This window comes from Rhyacophila brunnea, unplaced genomic scaffold (genome assembly GCF_057557595.1).
Source record: "Rhyacophila brunnea isolate RB1 unplaced genomic scaffold, BYU_Rbru_1.0 scaffold_15, whole genome shotgun sequence".
Taxonomy (NCBI): Eukaryota; Metazoa; Arthropoda; class Insecta; order Trichoptera; family Rhyacophilidae; genus Rhyacophila; species Rhyacophila brunnea.
Window position 1 is genome coordinate 35,704,920 of NW_028232806.1, and position 19,875 is coordinate 35,724,794.

Here is a 19,875-nt window from a genome sequence, read left to right on the forward strand (position 1 = left end):
AATTTGTACATAGGTGTCACCATGAAATAGGTATTTAATTACATACTTATTTTAATACCGTGTAATCATCATTATCTTATAACATAATTTACAATCATTGATTTATTTTATAATAACAATAAATATCTCTATAAAATTGCGATGGGTATAGATGGATAAAACAAATTAAATACTTCATTTAATCATTTAATTAAGAAGGTATATAATGACATTGATAAGAATATCGGATGAGTATTTTCGACATGATAACGATGTGGGTATGGTCCCTACTAACCCTTAAGGTAGAGCCGCCCCTGTTTGAGACGAATACTGGGTATGAGGAGTAACGAGGAGATAAGAGAGCAAGGGAACTCAAAAATAATGGGACTGCAGGTCTATTCTTAACAGTTATCACTTTAGCACGATTCCGTTATTATCATTGGTCAAAATTAGCACGTTAGAAAGTCTCTACACTAAACGTGATAAAACGGTTAAACCTCAAACAGTCAACATAACCCACAATTTAGCCAGTCATCACAGCTGGACACGGATATGTTACATACGGTCTCCAATTTTATTAGATTAAAATAAATATGAAAATTCATTCAATTTTTACTTTTTTTTAAATTTTATTTTTACAATTTTTACAAGAATGAAAATCTAACCTAATAAATAATCCAGTATATTGGTTTCCTGTAAACCGACAAGAACCGTATTTTATTTAGACATGAATTTTATTTTAGTTCTATACGACCCAAAGAGGTTCGACGATCTTTAATACACGAGCATATATTTTTGATATAACATTTCACGGTGAAATGTGATAAAGCGAACTGCATAGGTACAAATTTCAGGACACGGATATTTTATGGAGAGTTGTTTATCATGCGAATAATTTATTTAATGGCACTATAACGGGTAGGTCAAGGGCTGACAGGGCTCTAGCCTGGGGGCCCGGGGTCAGGAAGGGCCCGGCGTGACGAGCCGACCATACCGAGATAAACACAGATCACAAATTTGCTCCAATGGTAAAAAAAGTCTATTTGGTTGCACGATGCAATTTTTTACTATGTGCCGATACTCAACAACTCCATAATTCAAATGGATGTAAATACATATTAAAAATATAAAAAAGATTGTAACGCTACTGCAGCGCGTCACTCTGACTTTACCCTTAGCGATAGGTAAGGGGGCCCGCCAAACATCCTAGCCTGGGGGCCCGCTTCAGGATGTGGAGGCCATGGGGTAGGTTATATATAATTTGTGAATATACCATTACTTTGAGTTTGTGAACTATTATTTCTGGTAATGTTAAATATTATATTAAATAACCATTTAAAAAAACTCTTTCCATATTTATTTTCTTTCTATTTTCATGACAACTACTGTTAATTTCATACCTAATTTGTATGTTACTATTGTGTATATATTCTGATACTGCTAATGCTAGGCGGCGCTCGTGGTGCAGTGCGTAAGGCGCTTGTCTTCCACCCGAGAGTTCCTGGGTTCGATTCCCGGTCAGGACACACAATATTTATCTGTTTTTCTCAAAGCCTGGGTGTTTGTGATTGTTCAAAATTACTAACAACCACCTTGTACGAAAAATCAAGGACATGGTTATTAATATAATAAAAAAAATATCATCTCGCCGCTCGCGGTTCTTGTGTTTCTTATCGCTTCTTAGTTATTATATTTATATCAGTCGGTATTTATTAATCTCTATGAAAAAAAAGAATTAGCATTAATAAAAATAGATTAAAAGCTGCCCAGGCTAGTAAAGTGTGCACTGAAAAATACATACATAGTATGTAGAAAGCTCGCAGAATAAGAAAACGAATTGAGTGTAATTACATAATATTACAGTATGTAGGAATGTATGTATTCGTATGGTGGCAATTTGTCATTGACAAAATAAGCAGAACCGCTTTATTGAATACAGTATGAAATAATAAAACGTTGCCACTCCTGTTTATTAACAAGAAGTATGAATGTTACGCTCCAGAATTTTAAGTATTAAGTAAGCAGAAGATCGCGCCATTTTATTTGGTCCTTTTGCATGGTTGCAGCATCATTCCCGTGCGGCTCCGTCTCGGAACGGAATGAGCACTTAAAATCACTTATTTCAGACAGGTTTAAAGCGTCATATAAAGCGGCCGTGCATATCCACGGCTGTGCATATATGACGGGTGGTGGTGGGAACTATAACGGTCCTTTGCCACGTCTCGCGCCACTCACTATTTGAAGGTTACATGTAAATTGTACGTAAAACATTAAATTTCACCATGGCACAGTTCGCCGTGAGCTTTCTTATCGGAAAGAGATTAACGTATACTATACGGTCTCTAATCTTATTAGATCCAATATGAACATTAATTCAATTTCCATAGCTGATTTTGGCAAAATTCATGAATTCAAGAATAAAAACCTAACCTAACCCAACAAATAATCCAGTATATCGGCTATTTTCAAAAATTGTTTGCTGCTGACTTCCTGTAAAGTGTAAACCGACAAGAACCGTGTTTTATTTAGACACGAATTTTATGTCAGTACTATCCGATCCAAAGAGGTGGTCAGTCTTTAATATACGACCATATATTTCCTATATAACATTTCACGGTGAAGTGTGATACGGCGAACTGCATACGTACAAGTTTCCAGACATGCTATTTGAGACCTACAGCCAATGACATTGTCATTGCCTACAGCATGTAGATAGATTTTGAAGCACCGCTGCAGGGCAAGGAAAGGTCGGTCATGGAATTATTTAGTGTCGCACTCTCTTTTGGCATTTGGAATACGTCATGTCCAAGCCACGTAAAACGCCTCTTCATGATCACGTCAATCACCGAGGAGTTCATGCTATGTCACTAACTTGGGTGTTACCAGTGTGTACATTTCTACTGCGACATCGGTTCTTAAAGCCTAAACGTCGATACTTTCGGGTCTTGGAAAGATGCCGTGACTCTCATCCGTACAGGAGCATAGGTAGGACGTGGGCATTGGTTAAGTAGTATTAGGTCCTCACAGAACACACCATTCAGCTCTACGTGACTTTAAATTGACTGAATTCAACCCACTATGCCCATACGGATTCCAAGTTCACCAGAAACAACCACATTGTTGGTAATCGCGGAACCTAAGTATTTATACCTCGTCATAACTTTGATAGACAGACTCAACTTTAGACGAACGAAATATTACGTCATCTTCTTCTTTCTCAGAACCTAATAACTGTGGATTGTGGCAACCCGCATAAATAGATGAAGCACTACACATGGATTTGGTCTTCGCCACATTCAGACGAAGACCTGCGCATCTATTCTATAAACAAGATTGCTTTCGGCCATTACGGCAGCTATCTAGGGTAGGATTGTATCGAAGTATTACCACGTATTGTAACAATTACAATAAATTAGTTGTAATTGTTACAATCAAGTCTTGGCTATGCTAAATTTTAGAGCGAGATAGACAGTTTTGATTGTTTATACGGCTAACCTATTGTAATTGTTACAATAAGTGCTAATACTTCAATACAAACTAACTCTAGATAGCTGCCGTAGCGGAAAGCAGTCTTGTGTATAGAATAGATGCGCTGCACGATTTGAGTTCGCGCGAGAATATTCAAGATTACTTCCAATTGCTCGATATTATACCACTCTAATATTATAAAATTATTAAAGTAAGTATATAATTACTTCGTTTTTTGGTTCAATTAGAAATACTAATACATACATAAATTATTAATGTAATTAGGCCAAACGGTTTACATGACGTTAGGTATTGCTATGCGTAAACTGTATCAGATGCTTTAGGTGGGCTAGAGGTCTAGCTTAAGGGGGGACATGCTCGTCGAAGGTCGAAATTGAGTTTTTATTGTATTTTCAAACCATGATCCTGGACACTCCTTAAACGTTGTAGATAATCTATTTAAATAATTTTGAAACCTTATTATCCTTTATATTTATTTAAACATTTGATGACTGCATAAAGTATTTTTATTACATAAGATAGTATTATTTTAAACCTCTCGCTCTAATGTTTTAGAATATATATTTCAGTACATAAATGTGCAGTGGTGTTAAGATTTTTTACATTTATTAATTTTTAAACGCATTTATAAAACCATCAGTATAATTTATATCGACATTATTATAGTGAAATATTTACGATAAAAAATTATATCGATAATCTCTGTGATCCCAAATTTGACAAGAATTAGGCATTTTATTACTCAAAAAATGGGCAAGATTTACACATTTTAAGATAATTTTAAAGATACTAATTAAAAGCTATGTCTTTGACCATTCAAGTATGATAAACATCCTACGAATAATGATTGCTTTATAATAATTATTGACCTATGAATAAGGTAATGTTTTTTTGAAATACGCCATTTCTTTTGGCATTCCCCAGTGGTTAAGCTACAACATACGGCCGTGGCCATAAATTGACAAACTATAATTGAAGTATGGAGTAAACCGTTTAAAAAAAAAAGTTTTTTTTCGGTAAGGTTATTATTGTTTTCATGTACCTACTTGATTGTAATTGCAATAGTAAAAAAAAATTCACTCGATTGAAAAAAAGAAATCGTCCTATTGAATATTGGTTTCGGCAAAAGTAATATTATAAGAAACAGCGTTTAGTTTGGGTTAATTAAGTAAACGATAAATAATGATTCAAATAACTTTACTATAGTAAGACATCGTATATTTCTACGTTCATATATTGCGTTACCGGGGTTTTATTATCAGATTATATCAGATCGATTCGCGATTATTGAACAGGCTAATATAAACCTATATAAAATATTCTAATACATATGTCATAAAACGAGAGAGTACGTTAGTAGGTAAACAATAAAAATGACTAACTGTTGTTTTATCTCACTCAATCTTAATAACTATTAAATATGAAAGTTATCAAAGCATTTCATATCACACAATTAAAAAATCGAGATTAATTGTCTACAAAATGTAACCTATTATTTATATGAATGGCACATGTATTAATTGCCGGAAAGACGATGCCCGTAAAAATTGTCGTTTCATATAAAATTGATGAGAATAAACATCATTATGGGAAAACAGAGATAAAAACATACAGATTTTTAATTACCTTTCTATAAAATGAACAGACCATTGGCAAGAAGAAATTTGGACAAAAGTATTTTATAAATGGTCCGCAAGGCTTCCAAACCGGTCGATCCCAACGATTGTGATTTTTGAAAATATTAATGATTTCTATATTTTTCTACAGTTATACAGTTTCTTGAACATGAATGAAAATTATGTCAAAAGTCTAGCTCAAACCATCGCAATGATTTTTCCGATGGATGTGTTCATTGAACTGCAAAATGACATCACGTTAACATAACTGAAATCAGGATAGTACTGAATCCAGAAAAATACTCATATTTAAATTTATTAAATCAGAATAATGTATACCTTTGACGGATGATTAACATAATGATTGTTTGTGTTTTAAAACACGTAATTATAAGCCGAATTATTTGAAGATTGCTATTGACACATAGGTACACAATGCAGAATATTACACTTATTATGTATAGGTACATATTATTAAAATATAATTGAATTTTATGAAAAACTGCATGATTTTTTTACTCTTCCTTCCTTCCCCATGTCTTTAAAAACATACGAAGATATTAAAGTTATTCCATTTTGCAAATATTCGATATTTTGCCAATATTCGATATTTTGCCTTTTAAAATGAATATAACTGAAAGAACTAAAAAAGCAACAACATGAAAATTAAGATAAACGTAGCTCCCAACCAAAGGGTTGAGTGCCCTTGGTCCACCGAGTTATAGGACACCATAGTATCATAATATGGAATAGAAGTTGCAGTTGCAACAAATCTAAATTCAAGACGTGCACAACATGAGATTACATTACAACAAATATTACCCTCACAAGAGAGAAGAAGAGAATATATAAAATAATAATACAATTTAAAAAAAATATACTTAAGTACAACTTTATACAGAAAATAAAATTTCGAATACAAAATACATATGTCATCAAAAATGGGAGCGCATTTACTGGTCTTGCACTCCTCGCTAATGGTGCCTGATAGGCTTGACACGAGGAAACGGTTCCGATCTAGAATAAATTATGGCTCCGACCACGTAGGTAATTGACAGGCGCATGTAAATTTAAATTCATTCAATTAATTCAAATTCATCAAATAATCATATTATGACGAACTATCGAAAGGAACATAGTTATATATCTTAAAATAAAGACATCGAAGAAATTTCTTCTGGACGCGTTCTAAAATAAACTTATAGGAAACCTCATAAGGACACCAGATAATCGACCCATATTCAAGAATGCTACGCACTAATGAGACGTAGAGTGTACTTAAGACATTTGGATTCTTGAATGGTTTGGATAGCTGTTTCATTGCCCCCAACACCCATATGTGATTGAATCTATTGAAGGCATAATTCTACCCACTATTATGATTGCCTTTGGTTTGGTCAAAGATGGAGTATGATAGGTTCTGTACCTAACATGGTAACCAGTGTATCTTAATTCCAAAAATAGCGCTTACTAAGCAACATGTAATATACCAAGATACCTAATTTTATTCACAGTTAATGTAGGTAATTTGCGTGTTATGGTTTTAAGAATGTCTGGTTTTTGTTATGAATTGGTGAATCAACCTTGAAAGATATAATAATTTAAATATAAAATTTGTTAACGGACTTGGGAGACACTGGCGCTAAAGTACAGATAATATCAATGTTATCAGCATTGTCAGTGTTTATTATTCACGTACAAAATAATCCTATGCAATCTTGGTTCTCGATCGTTTGACTTTGTGGAGTATAATGTATATAATTAATACAGAGGATTTCCTTTGAACATTGGACCTGTCACTTTCTTATACGAGACAGCAGTTTTCTATTGTAAACCGTAATATAACGGAATCAGTCAATGTTAACTGGTATATGGCAGTTTGAATTCAATAAATGAGATATCGCACCAACGAGTTTGGACTATACCGATATATGCAGTTATTAATTCTCTTTCTGTCGTGTTAATGTGAAAGATGTGCTTAACCGGTTAAGTGCCCAGAGCGTCTTTGCACGCCTTAATTACACCGATTCTTACGTTAATTACTATCAATTAACTAATTGCAGCATAGAAAGGATTAAACTCTTCCCAACCATGTCTTAACTTTTATAAGGACCTCTTCATTGGACTTAAACATGTCATCAATGGTGCAGCTGTATGCAACGAGGGGAGATACTATCAAATGCTCCACAGTTTCCTCGAACAATCATCGCTGTATTCTTACTTATTCATATCGTTTTTAGTGCTGGTCACCCGGTTCGTATTTGACTGATCTTCATTTAAAGTCCTGCGTGGCCCCAGGTGGTTATTTTTTGCCGGGTATAATCAAGAAGGCTGTGTAAGACTGTGCAAGACCTTGCTATTCAGATGCACGCCTACTCGTATGACATAAGACTTAATATCGATTCCAAAACGCTTGTTGTCTAGTTGAATTCAAATTAAACACATTAATAGTATGTAGTGTATGTACGTTGGCACTTTGGAACATGGTTGTGGACATACGAGTATGATGTAGTTGTCTGGACTGAGCTTCAAGGAATTGGATTTAAAGAGTCGGGAATTTAAAAATGGAAGGAAGTAGGTGCTGGAGGAGACCAAGATAAGGGAGAAGTATAAAAACATAATATGAGGCCCACTCAAATATTTGTGGTAAATGGTTAATTAAAACGATAGTTTCTTTTCCCCATTGTATTGCATTTTCAAACTAGAACAATGCTTATTAGCTGATATACAGTTTATTACAACAAAATATAAGTAAAATATAATTGGACAAGTCGGCATTTATTCGAATCATTTTCATGAATCGGTTTTTGCAAGTCATTAAGTTCTAAGACATTTTTTTTCACATGCCTTTGGTGGGTTTTTGAAGATCTTTAAATATTGTGTATTATACAAAGATTATGCACGTATTTTTTAGCAGATTTTGACATAGGGATGTGTATTTTTGGAAATATCAAATGAAAATACTAAGACCGGTGTTTCGGCATTTCCTATTGAATACCAATATTTTGAAATATACGGAGAAAAAATCAGAAATATCTACTAATACATATATATATAAAGAACTCTTTGAAATTTTAGAATTTTATAGGACGAAGCATTGCTGGTCTCCAAGGGCATTGAAAGGTAACGGAAGTAAACCAGACATCGCATAACTACAGCCAAGTTAAACCTCTTATGTGAATTAATACACTTTGTTTCTACTTTCCATACCGAATATGCCGGTATTGTTCAATTTTTAAAACCGGTATTTCAGTACCGAAAAATACTGGTATATCGGTTTTGAAATACTGGTATTGCAATCCCTATATAAGGAAGTATATTTACTAATATGTTTTGCGATGATAATACTATCATCTTGCTGTATGCTTTTAATTATATCTCTATTATTAAGAGCATAAAGCTTAAAGTTAATGTAAGCTCAGTCAAAGTACACTTGAGTGCGTAGTGACTTTAGTCTTGGGTAACTGGTTCAGTCATAAAAATGCTGATAGTTAATACACAAAAGTAGGGTCTTGTGATACGCGTGATTAAGACCTTGTGGGGTTATTCATTTCAAAGAGCCAGTCTATCGTATGTTCAAAAACCCATTTTTTTTAGTGGTATGGACATTCGGTTTTTTGGTTTTAGGATTTTCAGAATAATAATACAATGAATAGACTCAAATAGAAAATCGGCTCTGATATATAAATATGATACTTTAGGTGAAAAAATGTATACAACTAATTTTCTGCAAAATTGTACATACGACGCACTGGATAGTACAGGTGTTTTCTTTTATGATTTACTATCGAATTAAAAATAAAAAATATAAGAAATCCAGTCTCGGAGCGATGATTAAATTGATAACATAATAAAACGTCATTTATATGGACCGATTAACTACTGGCTGCTTTACAGGTGGACCATGAAAAAACATTAACATTCGGTGATTTGATGAAACGCGAAACACCGTTTGGGAGTCGCCGGAGCGTTACATTAATATTATAATATGCTAGGTAATGGATTGAACATATGAATATTAATAATTGATATATTGCAGAATCATTATGCTATAATCTAAGCATACATAAATTATCGCAAATTTAATTTAAACATTTCTTTGTGGATAATGTGGATGACAATGATAATAAAATGAATTTCCCGACTCGTTTTCTTCTGGGTATGCTATCAATGCAATCACTGTCCACCCGAAGAGTGATTGCTCTCTTTTTACTTCTTCGTGGGTTCGTTTACAATCCGTATATACTGGCAAATATTAATTGTCATGTCCCCACCAATATCACTCGTAACTCTACGGTCTTCAAGATACCTTGTCGCAGGACAGATGTTATGTTTCATGATGCTGTGTATCGTGCGATTAACTTATTTGATGGCACCATAAAGGTTGATTTATTTTTTATTAACTATAAAATGTTTGTGGACGTGTTAAATAGGTAAAATTTATAATTGTATATATTATCATGTTTCTTTAATAGTTACATAAACACATGCTGTCTTTTCTACTTTCTTGTTATATTAGTTGTTATTTGTAATTCAGATGTTTTTATAATTTTGTATTTATTATGTATTGGCGAATTGGCCAACAGCTGTAATGCTGTAATACTCTTTTTCTAAATAAATAAATAAATAGTAACTTTTAATCTGCATTCTTTTCGTGATTTGATATTTTTTAAAAGTAACTTTTTTCCTTTAACCACAATATCGTAAAATGAAATGTGAGTCTAAAATTTATCACTAAATATTATAACGTATGATATGCGAGGAAGTGTTCAATTCTGTTTGAATGTATATAACAATGGACGAGGTATTAGCACCCACGATGGACGAGTGATCCGTTTAGGTCACAGCACAGGATAATAAATAGAATACCGATAGGCTATGTTCAATACGCCACATGTTGATACAGGGTTTTGAATGTGTGAATGTCCTACGAAAATGATCCACGCATTATTATATACGTGCAATAGTGTGTGTAATACAGCAATATTAAATGAGTATAAATGCATAAACCGAGAGCAGTTTTCAGTATTCGACGTATAACATATTCTTGACATGTGTTAAAATTTATTCCGTATTCTTCCTTACTCGAGATCGGTTGCCTGCATCTGCTTACCCGTTAGGTATTTCAGTTTTCATTATTTCTGAGTACCCTGGTTTAGGTCGATGGGTCAGTTCCATTGTGCTACAACTAGGAATTAGTTGTTTTGAGTAATGGCTGATTAAAGTTTTGACTTACCTATGCTGACTTGTAGAAAAGTGAAAAAAAACATCGGCCTTACGAGGACAACTAGTATTTTTTTCGATTTTTAATTTTAATAATAATCTGAAGAGGAGTGATATACGAATATAATGGCTAACATAACTCAAAACTTAAATTTTTTGACTTATCGTACTATAGAACTGAGCCATCGAGGTATTCCATTATACAGTCGGTAGAGTCAATGGAGGAAATTTTGGTATACTCACGTGGAAAGGATATGTGAAACTAGGTTCTCTCGAATCATGCTCAGTGACGTTCTGTGGGGGTAGTTAATTAATGCACTGGTTTGGGGTAGAAAATAAAGGCATAAAAGAGAATATATACTACAATATTTGGTTTGTTGTGTAGAGGTCTAATTTTAAAGATTTTTAAAATACCTGATAATAGAAAATAAATGTTGAAATACAGATAGTACGTATTGAATTTGGGACTGGTAAAGGAATCTGGTGGCATTATCATCCTACTTAAGGGTGGTACTTTGCCTAGGGACTATGTCACTGTTCACGATATATGGAAGATCCGCTGGTCATCGCCTGATTGAGCTTCCGAAATATGGAAGAACAGTCGAGTCTCAGCATTACAAAAATCTGAATTTAAAAAATGAAAAAGCAAAAAACATCTTTTTTATCTCAAAATATGGACTCATTAGGGTGAGTAAGTGCCTAATAACCAATTTTCGTATAAAAAAATCAGTTTAAACAAATGTGTAGGTCCATATGACTTTATTAAGATCGAACATGGTGATTAACAAACATTGACTAAGTTAAGTTAAATAATTATTAAATTACTATTTTCACTCATATGCGTAGAATATGGGATTCAAAAGACTGGAAATTATATTAACATAGTTTTTTAAATGAGGATTGGTTATCAGATATTCGCTCAACCCATTGGGCATTTGCTCTGGCTTAAACACACGTCGAAAAAACAATAGTTTTGTCAGTCGAGTTATCAGACTGCAAACCACGGTTCCACAAGTGCTGGTGCACAAGTTCCACAATTTTGTAACAAATCGATGAATTTTCTGAAAATTTTAATACTGTTTATCGTGTGTTACTGATGTTGATCATGATTCTACAGATAAGGCTTGGAAAGGTATTAATCTGTTAAAACGTTAATGGTCATCGTGATAGCATGTATGCACAGGTAACACAATAGTATAACAATATAATCCGCGCATCGCCCGTCACGGTACAAGACTTTTCTCATCCAACGTAGAATTTTACTAGCTAACTCCTACCAAATGCGATTATCACTCACCGAGAGGGGGCTGGCTATATAACCTGGCCGTTGGCCGAGGAAAGGCATCAGTTCCTCATCTGATCTCCATAGCTTGGCAGATCAGCAAGCCTAGGAATCATGAAGACGACGGTGAGTGACCATTCCGCTTTCTTTACCATCGGCGACGGCGCGGTCATTAATTGAAACCAAACACAACAGTAAATAGTATATTAATCCTGTTTGCGTTTGTCATTACGAAAACCGTGAAAATTTTAAAATATTAATATATATATATTATAATTTTGAAAAGTGAATCGTGTAAGGAAACTTATTTAGTTTTGTTTCGATTGATATAATATAAACTATTATTTTAATCGATTTAATTTTACACTAGTAACTTAAAATATTATAACATTATTTGAAATAGTTATATTAAACTGTGCATCGATCAAGCAAGTTAATTGTACTTTATATAAAATACCTTCAACAAAAATTATGTGTCTACCTACAACACATAATAATATATTAGCAAAATAAATTAGTAATATTTATAAATACAAAACAAACCATCGAATTTAAAGCGTATTATTATAAAAACTATATTATTCTCTAGTAAATAAAACGATTGTAAAATCATTAACTGTAGAGTAGGTATGCAATTATTAAAATCATAATAACCGTAAAAAAACTTTTTAAAAGTTTTTTATATGTGAGTAATTACTATAATAACTAATATAAAAATGTATTCTAGAAAACCATCTGCACTGCATTTTTGCAGTGTTTCACAAACGATTATTTATGAATGTAACGTTAGATATATATAAATAATAATTATCTATTTATATCATGCGATTTTCCAACAATAAATGGACGTAGTTTCTCTTATTTCATATTGATTTAATCCTATAATTATCAATTATATGCAAAAATCCATGCTAATTTAGTTTTATCCTATTAGAAGAACAATAATCATTACTTAAAAAGGTGTAAGTCAATGATGTATTAATTTAAAAGATTAGTCTATCGTGCGTTTAAAAACAACACTTTCGAAAAAAAAAACGAAATTTATATTAATATGCCACACTGGTTGTGATAAACAGATTTATAAAATCTATTTACCACATCATATTCAAAACTTAACCATTTTTTTATGGTCTGTATTACGAGTACTATAATATATTATATTTTTTATCTTAGATACTTCTAAATGGGTAATAATAGAATAATAATGCATACACTGATCAAAAATTGTGTATTTTTTAGCTAGTACGAATAAGTATAATAATAACTTAACAATAATTAATGTAAATTGTTGTGATCTAATTAGGAATTTTAAGCAAATACATTCTACATTTCATATAGAAATCATGTTTTTAAGAAAGCTTGGTTGCGTGTTACATAAGCGTATAAATTCATTTGCAGAAATGCAATGACTGTTAAAAATTGAATTAATAATCAGAGTGTGGTATGTATAATAAAATAACTTTCACGTGCTGTTTTTTATAAGTATTTTAAGTGGCAATTATAATTATTACTAAGGTAATAAAGCAGTAAACGTTTAATACGTGCAATAACGTTAAGTGATTGATTTGAATTATGATACTTATAACGAAAACGAGAATACGTATGTAGTAAAGTTTATTATCATTAAATATAAACAAAATACTAATATTATAAATTAATTAATATATTTTTGACAAAAGCGAAGTTTTGTATGTCTTCCTCTGAGGTATACATATTATCATCAAGATTGTGTGATATCGTAAAGAACAGGATATTCGATTGTTAATTCACTGCAAGATTAAAGCCTTCGCAAGGATCGACCTTTTGATTATTTGGTCATCGTTCATTGTAATATTATATAATTTTAGCATTTTTTCTACATTTGTACAACAGTAGTTATTTAAAATACTAAATAATGGTAGGTAGGTACACATTCAGAAAACAATTCGGGTGTTGATATATTCCACTTACGTGAGAATGAGTATAGGTGGGCGTTGTTTTATAAATTCTCAAAATAGGGTCCATTTTTACTTTTCATACTGTTTTTGTGATACAATATATATTTATTTCTTCTTTACACTGTTTAATACTATCTAGTTGTTTTTAAATGTCATGTTGTGAACGTCTTAAATTTACAATTTGTAATTTTCACCGTATGTAAAAAAATAAATTAATTTGAATACAAAAACCCATTCTATAATTCCTAAAAAATAAAAATATATATCTACTACGCATGATTCAAGACTTTTTGGAAAATCTGAATATATATTATAATATATTTTAAATATAACATTATGAGAAAAAAAACTATATTAATTAGAATTGTCTCATAGAGTCTAGTTTACGATATTTTGGGATAGCCACATTATAAGAACATAATAGAATAATAATTTCCATATATGTTTTTAAATTTAGACCGTGTCCAATATTTTTAAATAATATAAATTTAGTTCACGAAAATACGCTGTTTTTCAAATAAAAATAATAACTTACTTATTTAAAAATCTCAGGATTTGCCTGTTGTATTATTTAGTCACTAGATGTCTTTAGTTATCATTACAGTACGACTTCAATTCGCCTTAATCGGCTTAAACGTAGCTGGTCGGGTATTACGTATTAACTGGTACATTTTCACTTGCAATTTCCATTAGTGCTGGCTCATCGGCCGAATGACCAATTAAAATAATGCACGTCTCCGGCGCACGCGCGTCGTCATTTCACTCACTAATTGCATGCGGTCTTCTTCTTTTCCGTGCCCCAAAAGAGCCCCAATCTGGTTTGCGAACCGCCACCGGTGCCTGCGAAGCATTCAATTAAATACAATTCGACCAAAAAATACCTCTTTGTCATTTATCATTCGGCGAAGAACGGTCAGACATCCGTAACTGTTTAAATTTTGTAAATAATATAATGACGAGTCTTTTCACTACACGTATATAAACGATGGCTGCGCGGCTTAAGCGTTGGCCTATCGCGTCGTGGGTCCCAGGTTCGAATCCTGGGTATGGTAAATTTTTATACATATAATTTTTCAATTTGTGTATGAGTCAGAGTATGGACCTAATAGGTTGAGCAAAGTGGCTGACATCCATTTCTCGTAAAGACAAAATGTGTTAATACAAACCTCTACTCTGTGGTGGCGTCCATATGATCTTAGGATCGAACATGGTCGGAAAAAAATGTAGATAATCAATTTTCCGACCATTGTTTGTTAGGCATATGCTATAACCTTATTCATGTATAGAGAAAAGAAAAATGCTACAGATGTTCATTTAAAAATAAACACACATAAAGTAGTATAGTCTGGGACTTGAACACCCATCTATTCACTATGCAAAAATGCTACTTCACTGTGAATACTAAAACGTGAAAATATTACATTTATTAAAACATCTAATCTTTAATGTAAAAAGTAAACTAAATCCTGTGACAATTTCTGTTTAGTTGATCAATTTTTGTCTACTTCCCGTATACGCAGAATTTAAAAAAATGATATACAAAAAATACGTATTATGATGACAGTAATTTTTTTTAAAATTTGGGGGCGGTTCGGTACTCCAAACACTGGGTATCAATACGATGTTATTAAAAAAAACCAACGTTTTTTGTTAATGGTTATAATCGATTTCAAACATTCACTGATATAATATAAGGATTTATATGACAAGAGAAAGTAGTATTAATATCTATTAGCATTGTTATAACTACTTAAAAATATTAATATGATAATATGTCTTTATTAATATTACGTGAATTAAAATTAAATCTAAAACATTACGTGTTTTTTTTACCATTATACAATAGTATTTAAAATTCATTGATAATTAAAGTGATTTAATTAAAAGTACTGAAACATCAATCAACATGAATGATACAACATTCATTTTATATAACGGGTATTATTCTTATAGTGCCTACTACTTGTCAATAAATGATCCATACATGACTAAATATACCGGTATGACTTATTATTTATTTAATTTTAGTCGTTGTTGTATTAAACTTTTGATAATTAGCAAATACACTTAATGCAATTCTGTTTTTAAAAAAATGTTGCTCTCCCGCGCTAAAGACGCTCGGTGAATCCGTGATTGATGGTTCGAGTCCGGCCCGCGGCAAACCGGGCACCCACAGCACGAATGATGGATTGTCAAATGTGCCCCGGCTCGCGGAGCCAATTTTTAATATCCACTCGACTCTCGTTGCTGCCAATAATTGGCACCCGCTAAAGAGACACCATGAAATCTGTAAAGGATGGCAAATAAATGTGCTTTTTGGCACTTTGGAATCAGGAAGCTCATTGTGGTACACTAATGACACCTGCGCGCGCATAATATTTCCATAGTAACCGGCATTATACTTTAAAAAGAGCGTATGCAGATGCCAAAATATGGTTAACTGTTATACCGACGGCTATGAATATGTAAGAGTAGATATTAAAAAAATCTGACAAGAGCTTTTTTAAAGCGACAATACTTGGTCGTAATAATTAAAATAATCATCATCAGACAAACTGGATTGTTAAAATACTTATTTATGGTTGATTCATTCATTCTTTTTTTCTTCTTTCGACCATGTCCGATTCTAATAGGATCATAATTATGGGCCTCCACAGGGTGGAGGTTTGTGTTAATAGATTTTGTTTTTATGAGAAATGGATGTCAGCTACTTGCTCAGCCTATTAGGTCCATACTCTGACTCATACACAAATTGAAAAACAATATGTGTACTTGCCAGACCCACGATTCGAACCTGGGACCCACGACGCTATTTGCTTAAGTCACGTGGCCATCTATGGTGGATGAATTAATGAAATATTAAGATAATCATTACGTATTACATTTTAAAATAGATCAACACCAATGATAAGGTTACAAGACAAGTTAAATTTAAAAAAAAATCTTTTTTATGTTTAACAATCAAATCTATACTAATTAATACTAAATTTAACTTTAATTGTCCATTACTCTAATAAAACAGTGATGGTTTTGCTTTAGCAGTTGAGGTGGTCACTACATATAAAAATACTAGTGTAAAAAAATAATAGTTTTTTTTAAATTCTGCCAACTATTCTATATTTTAAACACCCAAATTTATCACATATGTTTTTTTAGAATGGGTATTCAGACCTGTATGCGCCTCAGGCCTCAGCGTAATTAAAACTACTGTAATAATAGTAGCATATTCTTCAATAGAAAGAAAGAATCTTGAGTAAATCGCAAATATCTAAATATTAAACACACACATTTTGAAAACATTGACTATTACTATATAATATGCAACTGAAGTGTTTAATTACATGCCATAATTTTGGCCTTCGGTTTTTGTGGTTTAAATAAAGGTATCGATAAACTTACCTTAATTGCTAGAATACGTCAGGATCTCTCTAAATTTTAATTTTAATGTACTTGCACTTGTTAATGAATTATTAAAAAAATGTTTACTTAAATATCAATATGACTTTATATCGGGTATGTTCAATAATTGGTCACAGGCCACTCGAATTCCAACCAAATTAAACCACGCCCAAGTAAGCTTCCATATCCATTGATAAATGGCGAGGCGTTCGAGCAAATTACAATTATATTTTGACTTAATTTTTCACTTGTGGCTTCAAGAAGAATCATTTATCTTACTTGGATATTCATTTGTTACAATTAAATTGTAACAGGATAATTATTACGAATAAACTTCTGGTTATTTTTAACGTTTAATACTCTTTTAAACTGCCGCTGTATAACAGTAAATCTGTTATAGTATATTGTAACAAAATAATTATTAATTTGATGCCTGTTTTGATTTTTATAATAGGAAATATAGTTTTATTTTTGTAATAAAACTAAAAAACATTGTTCTCTTTTTTTACAGTTAGTAATATTGGTTTCCCTGGCCGTGGTAGCCTTTGCCGCTGAGGAGAAAGGCGACCAAGCAGCGGTCAAGCCAGCTGAGGAGAAGAAAGTAGAAGACAAAAAACAGGAGAAGAGAGGCATCTTCGATTATGGCTACGGACACGGCGGAGGAGGTCACTCTTTCGGTGGTGGATCCAGCGATTGGCAGCCTGTCTCAGGACATGGAGGATTTGAATCATACGGCCATGGTGAACACTCACATGAACACGTTAAGACTATCGAAGTAATTAAGAAGATCCCAGTACCATATACTGTTGAGAAGCATGTTCCATACACAGTAGAAAAGAAAGTACCATATGAAGTCAAAGTACCATACCCACAACCTTACACCGTTGAAAAGAAAGTACCATTCACTGTCAAGGAATACGTCAAATATCCAGTGTACGTACCAGAACCTTACACAGTTGAAAAGAAAGTTCCTTATGAAGTCAAGGTTCCAGTAGATAAGCCTTATGAAGTCAAAATTAATGTTCCACAACCCTATACCGTTGAAAAGAAAGTGCCTTATGAAGTCAAGGTTTCAGTGCCACAACCCTATACCGTCGAAAAGAAGGTCCCATATGAAGTCAAGTATGAAGTGAAAGTTCCCCAACCTTATGAAGTCATCAAGAAAGTCCCATATGAAGTCAAGGTCCCAGTCGATAGGCCTTACAATGTGTACGTACCAAAACCATACCCAGTCACCGTTGAGAAACCATATCCAGTGACCGTACACAAACACGTACCCTATGAGGTCAAAGTACCAGTTGACAGACCATACAAGGTCGAAGTAGAGAAACCATACCCAGTTCACGTTAAAGTACCAGTGCCCAAGCCTTATGAAGTTATCAAGAAAGTACCTTATGAAGTAGAGAAGAAAGTTCCATATGAAGTAAAGATCCATGTTGACAAACCATACCCAGTCTACAAGGAAGTCAAAGTACCAGTGTACAAAGAAGTCCCATACCCAGTCAAAGTACCAGTCCCAGTGTACGTGAAGAAGCACGAAGAGCACCACAGCTACGGAGGAGAAGAAGAAAGCAGCTACCACCACCATTGATAGGGAACAATTGGCGTCTCCTTTTGGATTCTGACCACTATGTGATTATATTATTTGTTTGTAATTTGTAAATATTCGAGCGTTGGTCTTCAAATTAGCTGGCCAAAGACTGTTTCTTTCATCGTTCGTATCATTGCTGATTCTGTATTCTTCTTTTTCTTCTTTCATTAGTTGACTTTAGACTTATCTGTTGCCTTTGTTAATTGTTTTCACCATTCTCCATCTTTCATTTCGTTCATTCATGTTCATCTGTGATCTCCTTTAAGTGTATTTTGATGTGTGAGAGTTGTCTTTTTTGTACTTTATGACTTGCTTTGTTTACATGTTTTTTATTTTGTAAGGTGAGCAAATAAAGACCTTGGTTGATTAATTACTTGACTTTCATTATTTCACAAACATATTTGACCACCATGCATAAACACTTTGATGACTTTTTAATTATGTTATTTTATAAAAAACAAAATACAACTATTACATTTTCAAGACATTGTCATACTTACGTAAGTCACAGCTACATTAATACACTACTACAATTATTACAAATTACTATGAAGCTTTTAAAATTATTAGACACCTAACTATCCTTTTCGTAAATTGAAAATGAACCTAAATTTAAAACATAAATACCTAAATCTAAAAAAAAAAACAAACCAATATGGAATAGTGATTAAAAAAAACATTGTTTTGACTTTTTCTTTTCTAATCAAATTAATTGGCACCAATTAAGTTTATTCTAATTATTATTTACTAAAGTTGCAGCATCTGAAAAAAGAAAATACCCTCGTAAACGACTCTGGTGATAAACTTATATGTCAGCTGATACAAATTTCATTATTTTTTAAACATACAAATACAGATCACTTATATTTTTATATATGTATAACAATTATTGTAAATACGTGAATATGTAAAATTAACATTGTTGTCTTATTCTACTAATGTGTCTGCATATTTTATAGTAGAGTCAAATTGCGTGCAGGTAGAAAGTGAACTCTATCTGCATTACAAGAAGAGTGATTGTTTCAAAGTTGCTTCCAGGCCTTTAATTCAGTTTGCTTACGTGACACTTTAATATTGAAATTTTCGGTAAGTAGGTAAATAGTTAAGAAATTTTCCACTGAATGTTTTTAGTATGGTTAATAAAAAAAGTTTTATATGTACCTAACTATATAGATATAGGTATATATATCGTGTTTCTTTTTATGGTGTAAACAATCAATTCAGCTGGAAATGCATTGTATTAATTGAAATAAAACATAATATATATATTTTTTATTCAAAAACAATATTTATGTGCATCTTCATATTATTAGTCCATGTTCATTTCTAAGTTGGTACAATATTTATGAATATCACGTA

At 32.5% G+C, this 19,875-nt stretch overlaps 1 protein-coding gene across 1 annotated transcript; it reads left to right on the forward strand.

Moving 5' to 3' along the window:
* The first annotated feature begins 11,650 nt into the window (after window positions 1-11,650).
* Window positions 11,651-18,884, forward strand: Vajk4 (chitin-binding protein vajk4). The gene is made up of 2 exons (XM_085942807.1): window positions 11,651-11,715; window positions 17,437-18,884. The coding sequence occupies exons 1-2, from the start codon at window positions 11,704-11,706 to the stop codon at window positions 18,514-18,516; spliced, it is 1,092 nt and encodes a 363-aa protein (XP_085798933.1). The 5' UTR covers window positions 11,651-11,703; the 3' UTR covers window positions 18,517-18,884.
* The last annotated feature ends 991 nt before the right edge of the window (window positions 18,885-19,875 follow it).